Source organism: Thermobia domestica, chromosome 3 (genome assembly GCF_964235325.1).
Source record: "Thermobia domestica chromosome 3, izTheDome1.hap1.1, whole genome shotgun sequence".
Taxonomy (NCBI): Eukaryota; Metazoa; Arthropoda; class Insecta; order Zygentoma; family Lepismatidae; genus Thermobia; species Thermobia domestica.
Genome location: NC_137456.1, coordinates 345,957,596 through 345,968,765, shown reverse-complemented (window position 1 = coordinate 345,968,765; position 11,170 = coordinate 345,957,596). Strand labels below are relative to the sequence as shown.

The following is an 11,170-nucleotide window of genomic DNA, read 5'->3' as shown; positions in this document are numbered from 1 at the left end:
TGATAGTTCTCTATTGTTGTTACATGTATTTAGCTGACATCAGAAGACTATTTCTATGCCCTATACAATATCCCTACAAAGACAAGTCCTTCTCAAGTAATATTTTAATCAGTTACTTTTTCCTCTTTTTAAAATATATCTTTAGTGTTGTTTTGCTCTTTCCATTGGTTGTTAACATTACTTCACCATGTTTTGTGCGCCCAGCTAATATTCTCTGTTTTCCTCCATACTCACATTTAGAAAGAGTCCAGTCGTTTTGTTATTATTAGTGTTGTAAGTTGAGGTTAAAATTTTCCGAACAGTAACAAGTGTATTTCTGCTTTAATACTCATCTTCTAAACTAGGACTATACAGACCTAGAAAATGCAATAAAATGAAATGTGTATTCCGACGATCATGCACTGTAGGTTAAAAGAGACATATGATTATTGAAATGAATTCTTAATAAAGAAATGGTGCAATAAGCCGCATGTGAGAAAAAAAACGGGAGAACCAGTGGCGGATCTAGAAGGTAAAAACTGGGGGGAAGCCAGTACCCAGACTATGCTATATATACTGTACATAAACTTTCAAAAATATATAAATAATAGCTTAAATTATTTTGTCACTGAGAAAACTGGGGGGATCTAGGCCCTCCGGCCCTGGCCTAGATCCGCCACTGGGGAGAACTCGCAGAAATTTCACGGATGCGATGTTGTCCATCACGGACTAAACTTGGGATCGAACCAGAGAGCCATCGCACAAGAAGTGAGTGCTTTACTACTCAGTCATCAGGGTAATGAATAGAGACTGGATATTAGACAAAATGCCTATTCTTTAATATTAAAGATATGATCAAAAATAAAATTTTGAAGTTTACATGGGAGGTTATAGTTTCAATTTGAGGCAATTTTATTTTGCATATTTCGCCCCTTATTGCCTAATAATTGCTTGAATGCCTAATTTGCCTATTCTAAGCATTTTCTTCAAAATCAAAGTTCAGTGGGAAAATATATAATTTATATGATATAAATAATATATAATATAAAAATATATAGCCTACATGTAATGCATGTCAAGCTTCGTTTTTATGTATACAGTAAAAGAAGATATTAAACGAATAGGTATCTTTCTATATTCTTTGAACACTCTCTATGACCTGAATTTATTTTTTAATTGTATTGAGTACTTATCTTCATTATTTCGAGGAGTGCCTATTTTACTGCCTATTTTTTAAATGTTAAGTGCCTATTTGCTTGTCTATTTTCCAGGTTTTTATTACCTAAACATCCGGTCTCTAGTAATGAGGGATGCAAACCTAATGTACTCTAATTCAAGATCTAACCTGACTCTCCTGAAACGAAAGACAATGATGCTTTACATTTAGTCACACGGACATTATCACAAAAACTAGAATACAGTCTCTTCTCTTCCAATATCAGATCTCTAACTGGAATAACCCACGACAGTCCTTATCGCGTTAGGTTTCAAATCTTAAGTTCAATTTTCAGATATGATTTAGTTTTTTCTTTAATTTTTAATTAGTTTTTTTTAAACTATGGTCAAAATATTTTGGCTGTTGTATATGGTCTTGTTTTTTTCTTTTCTTTGCTTGTTCCCATAATTTTTTAAAAGGAATGGCTTCTCAGGAAAGAAAGATGTCTTGTTCCTGGAAATCTGTCGTGTAAAGTAACGAACCTTGAAATAAGAGGGCGCTTGTTAGCAAGATTATCATCGTGTTTGGTCTTTTTTTTTAAAGGATAAACTAATCAACTCTATATTTTCCTTCTCTGTCCCTTTCTTTCAGTCACACTCTTTTTAGAAGAGGCTGTGAGGTTTAGGTTTCCCGACAAGACGATACTTTTTTTTTTTTTTTTTTTTTGAGGCGGGATGGATGAGGTGCACGAGGGTGGGTGGAACATGGGTTGAAATTAACTCTTCTATAATTGCCTTTCATTTGCCGTTCAGCTACTGCTTGCAAGAAACCAAGCGTTCTGACCTCTGACCCCGTGCTCGATAAGAAATTCCATGCTTTTGAGAAAGTTTCCAAGTGTAGGTCGGTAGAGACATGTGTGTGTGTTACGTATCCTTTCCTCCCATCATCTTTCATCCGCTTCTTTTAATTCTCCAGTGACCATGTTTTTTTTCTGTTTTTCCTATTCCTCTTGCATGATGCTTGATGCTGGCTGAAGAGAGATAGGCGAGCGGGATACAATCCTCCCTCCAAAGCGCACCACCCTCTCCTGAATTTTCAAAAGCGCAGTCCGATCTATGACCTTGTGGTGTTTAGACAAGGAAAAATTAACAGCAATACCTGTGGTTATTGATATGTGGTCTGTGTGTATAAACGTTTTATTTATCTACGTCAGGGCGTCAATATAATATTAGCATTCTTTTGTGCATTTGTGGTATACCAGATAATTAGTTTTATTCTTTTCATATTCACCCCCTCACAGGAAGACCAGTGAGAAACTCAACATGTGTCCGAAACAACATCACACACCTCGCGAGTTATATTGTACTGGGAACAAAAAGGATATTCTTCGGAGATACTACAGGTATAGAGGAAAATAGAAAACAATTGTCAGAAATATTCACCTAAACAATATAGGCTTTGTCTGCGCTCTGAGTAACAAAATTAAGGTAATAAATACTTGATATTTCGCGAAACAAGCTTCAAAAGAAGATTCTATGTTCACTTGTCCAATGACTGTCCTAACATCTACAACGGCCTGAAATGCTTCTGGAAGTGAACAGAAACGTGAGTGGTTCATCACAAAATGACATCTCACATCAATTGGAGCCGAAACTTGTCGACTTCGGTGCTTGTAGAAGTTTAAATGAAGTTCGATTGTCGTTTCGCACTCGTGGTACGGTCAGATCTCGCGTCTACGAGAAACGTATTCTCGAAGGTGCTTCAGCAATACCATCTAGTTGTGATACTCGTTTAGAAACCACCAAAAATATAGAATGTGGTCCTTCGTCCACGAAACATATTGTTAGTGCTCGTCCGGAACAGGCTGTTGAAAGTGTCTCAAGGTTACCTACACTACAAATAAGCCGTAGTGTCAAACTAGATCCGAGACCCAAATCTTTAGTCTCTAAAAACGATCAAATTGCATCAAATTCGTCACAAAGATCTGAATTTAGGAAAAGTGTTCCCAATACCCCTAAAAAATCAGAATCTATTACTTCAAATTCTGATCTTAACTTGAGTCAAAAAGAATTCTCACTGGTCAACCAAGTTGATTGGGATTCCCCATCGGCGTGTACGGGTACTGTTAAACGGAGACCGTCTAGGCTTCAGATTGCAAAACAGTCTGAAGCTACTGAGGAAAAACGGTATTCGGAGAAAAGTATGGGAAATATCCCAGTGAGATCTGTATGCACTAAAAGCGCGAGTACTGGGAGTACGGAAGCTTCTGATACTGGCCCAAGAGCCGAAGAGGAAGTTGCGAGTGATGAAAATAAGTTTCGGGAGGACAGTAACGATGCTGGGATTAGCAACATTGAACCACGAGTGGAAGTGAGTGTTACGTGTAGTGCAAGTGAAAATAAAGAGGTAAAAGAGAAACACGAAGAATTATCCTGTAGTGTTGAAGTGGAAGAACTTAGTCATTTGCTGAGTGCAGTTGATATTGCGTCGAATAATCAGAGAACTGAGGTAAGTCCTTGAATTTTGAATTTTGTTAGAGAAAAATAGTTAATAGAGCTTTTCTATTTCAAGTGTGACCCTGCTGGCGCTGCTGTATGTTTTCCAGCACTTCCCTCGAAAGAGGAGGGACAAGTTGCTTCGACCGACTTTGGATGCAGGCAGGGTTGCCAGATTGACGAGCTTCCCGGTACATTGTCTTGTTAGCCATTCTAAGTAGCTTACGATCTTCACACGCGAAGACCAAACGACTGAATGACAAATTGGCATATGTTTCACATATTTTCCGAAGGCACAGTTGAAATAGAAAGGCTTCAGTAGTCAATTGGTTTTAAAATTTCAACTCAGTTTTTTTTCTAATTCTCAAAATTAAACTTTGTATCATGAACCTTCTTCCTTAATAACCTTGCAGGCATTTCTTAATAACAGTACTGTTCCGAGAAAATTTTACAGGGTGTTCCATTTAAAACGCAAGTTGGAATCAGGTGTAGGCTAACTTTTGAACGGAATGAGGTACACGTATAAATTATACACCAATTTTTTTTTTAGCTTGATCCATGTAGATATTTTTAAACATAAAAATAGCTAATGAAATCCACGTGTGTACATGCAGTGTTGCCAAATGTAAGTGAAAGTCTAAAAAAAATATTTACAAAACATGGTAAATAGTATGTCACATGTGTGCATGCACATACAGCACACAAATTTCAGCAAGGATTTGGGGATTGGATAGGTAGTTATCGTAGTCGAAGAAAAATGGTTCATTTTCACCATCAGCTTGTCCAGAACTCGGCCATTAATGGCGTACCTGCCAAAACGTGGGTTTTGAAGTTTTACACTACGCACTGGCAACATTGCCTGTGTTAAAGTGCAACAGAATGTGTATTTGGGTACTGATGTTTATTGATGTATCATTTATACGTGCACTGGCGCAAATCCCGGGGGGATGAGGAGGACATGTCCCCTCTAATCTTGAAACTGGGGGGACTGTCCCCTCCCAATAATCCAATTTGAAATGTGTTTTTTTGGAGAGAAATGTGATGATTTTTTTTCCCGATTGCTACAAAGGAAAGTATGATGAAATTGATGTCTCCCCAGGATAAGCCTCAAATCTTCCCATCTCCCAATGTTGAAGACAACTCTGCTCTACTGATCCGGCTCAGTATTGTTTTTCAACTTCATAAATATTTTGAACATCCCTTGCGTTTTAAGTGGGACACCTTGTATTACGTAGGTCAAGAAATATTTTAATACATTTAACGTCTTCAATTTTCCTGCAGTCGAATTGTGTTCCCTAACTTTGCTGTCGGCTGCCTCACACATCTTTGGAAGCCAGACACTGTTCTCAACTTCTTTTGACTATCATTCTCTACTGAGCCTTTGAGCTATGAAGGTCAAGTAATGATAGCCTCAAAAAACCGTTAAATATGTCGAACATTGCAATCGAAAGACAAAAGATTGTGACTGCAGATTTGGACGAAATTGATTTATTAACAACAGACAAATCGATTAACTGATCATGGTAGAAAGCCGTATCTATAATATTGCACGCATCGTTATAAGTAATGTTCCCAAGAAACGAGAAGGACTTTATGAGGAGTCTAGTTTAGCCTGTATACCTTTATATATTTACATTCTCCATCTGACAAAAAAAAAAAAAAAAAAAAAAAAATCTTAAGAATTACTTAAGAGTCTTCATCCCGGCGAAATTAAAATACCGTTAATTTTACAGTAATTATGTGATATCTTCAAATAGATAAAAGATAATTGAAATATGGAACAAGAGCGCCCTAGACAATACTATTTTGCGTGAGGTACCGTTATCACAAGTCACCTAGTGGCTTTCCGTTTTCAGCTGTTTAGAAACTCGAAAATAAATGCCGATTTTCAAAATGGCTCGAAATCGAAAGCAGATAAGTGAGTCGTGATAACGGTACCTCATGCAAAATAATATTGTCTAGGGCGCTCTTGTTCCACATTTCGATTATCTTTTATCTATCTGAAGATATCACATAATTACTGTAAAATTAGCGGTATTTTAATTTCGCCGGGATGAAGACTCTTAAGCAAGCATCGTCAAATTTTCCCAGAATGTAGAGAGTCAAAAGTTGTATACCGAGCTCGTTTTTGAAGCAGATACTCAAACCGGAAGTAGTAGAAACTAACCATTTCCGGTTTTAACATTGATCGTTAGAGTAGAAACGGTCTAAGAAGACATTATAGCTCCATTCTAAATTCTCTAGTGAAACCGGAAGTGGTGAAAATCCATTACAAGATCTAAGACTACGCTACGCAGGGCCACTTCCGGAAGCTGTTGTCTACAATTAATAAACCAAATGAAATGAAAAATGAAATCTTTAAGTTGTATGTCCCATGATTATACCAGCTAGGCTAAAGGAGACGGTGATAATGAGATATGAATGAAGTGGGAGGAAACGGGAGAACCCGAGAAAGCCTACGCACACGGTGTTTGTCCACCACATATCTCACTTGGCGCGAACTGGAATCGCACTAAGGACCTCACGTACTACAGGTGAACGGGCTCTACTACTGCAATTAATTAATTGTCCCAAGAATATATCCCATCTCCGGTCTAATCCATTACCTCTTCCAGTTTCAATAATTATTAAGTAAATACCATGTCATTCTTGATTTTGATTTGATTTGATTTTAGCGTCCGTTTCAGCAACGTGGTTATATGAGACGTGGATTTACAGCTTAACATGGGATCCGAACCACATGAGCTCCGGCCGGAAATCGAACTCGGGTCTCCCACGCAAAGGCACGTACGCTAACCCCTCAGCCACCTGAAAGCTCATCACGGCATGCAAAGCGAACGCCATGTGGTGTACTTGTAGCGTTGCCTTTTGCTTACCTATTAGTGATGTTACATGCTTCACTGTAAAATGACCAACCTGCTTTATGTGCAACCACGCAAGTAAATAAGTAAACTATAGCTACAACTGCAACCCTACTATTTTTACGGAAAGAGCTTTAATTTTAACGTTTGTCTACTAAATTCCATTATCTCAAATTAAAAGTATTTTCTCACTTCCTCTATGCAACAGTACATAATAATTATTTAAAAGAGAAGGAAATGTAAATTCCGTTTTCACATGAATCGTTTCTGTTTGCATTTTGTAAAACAGTCTTTTGTGGAAATGGTCCAGCTTGTTTGTTCATCCAAGAAATAATACCTGAAGCCAAATGCGGCCATCTTTATGGTTTTCAGTCTCGTGAAATTTCGACGTTTTATTACGTTTCTACCCTCTTTTGTCCAGACATATTCTGGTATTGTACGCTCCCATATTCTCATACAATGTCCTATTGTAGAGAGTCCTTTTTTTATATATCATTATTTCTTCTGTTTAGACAAGTAAGGCTTTTGGCTTTAATTTCATCTGTAGTTCTGCAGCCTCCTCCTCCACCCCCCAAACATTTTCCTTTTAGGCCGCCCTTGATGTTCAGCTTCCACTTATTGCAGCTAATCTGAGAAAGGTTCTTTTTTTTGTAGTATATTTTTTTCCAACTAGTTTTGCTGTGCTTTGTGGCTGAATTTAATTACCGTTGTAGACACAACGGAGAACTAGAGAACGTGCTGTACTGCTGCTGCCATCTAGGGACTGAAGAAAGATTCTTTCTCTTGTCTGATGTTGAGCTGGCTGCGTTGAAATTAGCAAGACGTGTCGAGGGTCGAGAGGAACATTTTGCTCTTCGTGCTTCTTCTTGTAAACACAACTTTACACGTTGAAATCATCATTGAGGGCTTTCACTGGAAGCTCACCTTGCCTAAACTTAGATTTCATGGACTACTGTCACGAATAGAGGAGCTGTAGAGGAGGCAGTGGTGGCAGGTCCACTGTTCGAAAATTTGAACGCAATTATCAGCAGTGGCCATGTTCCTACAAACTAAACCATTGAAAAACTAGTTCAGGTCGATAATAAAAACTTTGTGCTCTCAAACATTGGAAGCTATCCCTGGTTGATTTGAATTTAGCTTCCATTTCAGCAGCGAAGCTATATGAGACGTGGACCTACAGTTTAACGTGAGATCCTAGCCAGATGATCTCCTCCAGGAATCAAACCCGGGTCCTCCACACCAAAGGCACGTAAGATAACCGCTTAGCAACGAGGGAGCTCAAACTATCTTTGGGGCAACACTAATACAGAAAATCTCAAAATTACCAACCTTCGAATTGATCACGAAAAAAAAAAAAAGACTATTGTAATGAATTTGGAGCCTAATGTTTGTTAAAAATTAATATTGTGATTCTGACACACACACACACACACACACACACACACACATACATATATATATATATATATATATAAGTAGGGATGGGCATGAGCGAGTTTTCTATGAAACTCGACTCGACTCGAAACAGACATCTTTCAGCTCGACTCTAGAGCTCGGTTCGAAAAATTTCCCACAACTCGACTCGAATTCTGATCGAGTTTCGAGTCGAGTCGAGCCAAAATCGAGCCAAATCATGTGTGTAGGTCCAAGTATTGCCTTCAAGTATCCTTACAGATAATATAACGATTACTAATGATATTATTGCTATTTACTGTTATTATTATTATTATTATCAACAATACCGTGTATGAAAATAAAAGATAGGCGGTTGAATACAAAAAGCTAGTTGATTGCCGATCACTTTAGTCGTGAAGTCTAGGAGGCAAGGATACGTTCGCGAGGTTCCGTGTTTGAGTTCCTGAGGAGCAAGTATTCGGGCTCGGGCCATCGGCTCAGTTCAACCGAGTCGAACCAAACTGATGGACTTGTTTCAACCGAGCGGCATGAGCTGATAGCTCACCTGAGCCTGAGCCGATAGCTCACCCGAATAAATTTGATCCACTTCCGGTTTGAAAAGAGAGTTAGTGGAAGAGACGGAATCTATCTTTGGAACGCTGAATCGATTGAAAGAAAACACATCTCGATATCTCTTACCGTTTGTGCTATGATGTTTGTTTTGGTGTGGTTTCGCAATCGATTGCCATAGAGCAAAAACGGTCAGAAATATCGATTATTTTGCAATCGATTCAACATCTCAAGACGCTCTATAGGCTATATGAGACGTGGACCTTCAGCTTAATGTGAGATACGAACCACACTTGCTTCCGATTCCCGCGATCTTCCGCCGGGAATGGAACCCGGATCTCCCACCGTCTAAGGCGCGTTCGCTAATCTCTTAGCCACAAGGGAGCTCACTAATATCTGCCGACAGACGGACGGACAAAGCCGTTCTACAAAACTTCCGACTGTTATGCATAGCATAGTTTGGAGGTCCAAATGTGAAATTCTTATGTCGTTGAGGAATCTGCTTGCTTATTCCAGCAATCTGAAATGACGCTCCTGTCTGTAGGACATCAAAGAACAAGTTCATGTGGAAACAATCCAGCGTGATGTAATTCTTAGAGATACATTTTGTTTCTGTGGCAATTAACCCTCGAATTCCTCAGGCTGTAAGGTTAGTTAAATAAAATGAAGAAAATGAGACCGTGGCTCTATCTAAAGTTAGAGATACTATTTCTCTTTGACTTGAATGTAAATTTAGTTTACGTGGGAGCTTTACGCCTCATTTTTGCGAGCAGAAAGGAAGAAGACCGAATGTTAAACTGTTTAAGGAATCAGCTCACGACGTGCAATTAACGGAACAGGTAAAAGCAGGCGAGACGAAAAATAAATGAAGGCGTGAGCCAAGATAAAAAAACAAAAAGTTCTTTCTAAAGAAAAAGAATGTTGCATTCTGCTAACGAGCGTCTCTCCTTAATTAGTTGCTACTAAAAAGTCTAAAGAAAAACATCAAAAGTTTTGTCCATCTAAAGAAGTAACTTCTTTCAACCGACGCGAAAAAAGAAAAAAAATAGGAACGTTATAAAAAAAATAAGTCTTTAAGGGGAGAAGTAAAGTTTAGAATGAAAAAAATGCAATTAAGCAAAACATTTATGTATTTTTTTCTGTGAATTTGTGTTATTTTTTAACTTTGGAGCGTCAATAGAAATTCTGTTGCCAACAGGACAGAAATTTGTCATCTTGTCTGGATTCTTTTTTCGACAACAAGACAAGAAGAACGTTTTCAAATTCCTTAGATTAGACGACAAACATAACACTTCTCATTTCCAATGCGACAATCGAGACAAGACGGGAAATTTCACGAGTCCCGTGTGCAGGAGCGTACTCCCCGGGTCCAGATCCCCTCCAAAAAAATGTCTAACTTACATTTGTGCACGTTCTCACTAAAACTATACTTGTTTAATGAGGAAATGACTGCTGTAGCACGAAAATTGGATCTTATACTTTATCTGCACTCTTTCTCTTATAAAAACAATTTAGTTCTGTCCTTTCTTCCTGAAAATATAGATGGAAAAATTTTACAATTATTTATCTTCTTTTCGGGTGCACAATAATATCGGTTGGAAACTTCAGAGACATAATGACTAGTAGCATTGGACATTCCCCACAAAACTTGGACCCCTTACAACAGAAAAGGAGCCCGCACAATCCTGATGGAAATTGGATTTCGGTGGCGTTGCTTCAAACCGTGACATGTTGTAGATATTGTGATTCTGAGAAAAAGTCTGAATGGGCACATCCACCAATCACTGACCATTTGGCCATTACAGGGCCACGTTTTTGAAACAGGCGAAGATAACGATATTCTGGATTTCGGTGAAAATGACTGAAACCGTGATATGTTGTAGATATTATGATCCTGAGAAAAAGTCTCAATGGGCTCATCCACCAATCACTGACTATTTGGCCACTACAAGGCCACTGTAAAAAAAAAAAAAAAAAAAAAAAAAAAAAAAAAAAAGCCAAAGATACCGATATTCTGGATTTCAGTGAAAATTACTTGAACCATGATATGTTGTAGATATTGTAATTCTGAGAACAAGTCTCAACGGGCATAACCACCAATCACTGACCGTTTGGACACTACAGGGACACTTTTTTTGAAAACAGCAGAAATTAACATTATTCTGGCTTTTGGTGAAAATGCTGAAATCCTGATGTGTTGTAGATATTGTGATCCTGAGAAAAAATCATAGTGGGCAACAACCACCAATCACTGACCATTTGGCCACTACAGGGCCACTTTTTTGAAAGCAGCCGAAGATCATGATCAAATTTGGTTAAGAGTCTTCATCCCAGAGAAATTAAAATACCGCTAATTTTACAGTAATTATGTGATATCTTCAAATAGATAAAAGATAATCGAAATATGGAACAAGAGCGCCCTAGACAATATTATTTTGCGTGAGGTACCGTTATCACAAGTCACCTAGTGGCTTTCCGTTTTCAGCTGTTTAAAAACGCGAAAATAAATGCCGATATTCAAAATGGCTCGAAATCGAAAGCAGGTAAGTGAGTCGTGATAACGGTTTCTCATGTAAAATGGCGCTCTTCTTCCACATTTCGATTATATTTTATCTATTTGAAGATATCACATAATTACTGTAAAATTAGCGGTATTTTAATTTCGCCAGGATGAAGACTCTTAAACGGAACTCTGGTGTATTTTGTTTAACTGA

The 11,170-nt window shown here is 38.1% G+C and overlaps 1 protein-coding gene across 9 annotated transcripts in view; it reads left to right on the top strand.

Annotated features, from left to right (window-relative positions):
- The first annotated feature begins 2,701 nt into the window (after window positions 1-2,701).
- sick (sickie) overlaps window positions 2,702-11,170 on the top strand; it is a 1,461,343-nt gene continuing 1,452,874 nt past the window's right edge. For all 9 annotated transcript variants that reach the window (XM_081752883.1, XM_081752888.1, XM_081752884.1 and 6 more), the window contains exon 1: window positions 2,702-3,643. In XM_081752883.1, the coding sequence (XP_081609009.1) occupies window positions 2,717-3,643 (927 nt within the window). In that variant the 5' untranslated portion in view covers window positions 2,702-2,716. The remainder of the gene's footprint in view (window positions 3,644-11,170) is intronic.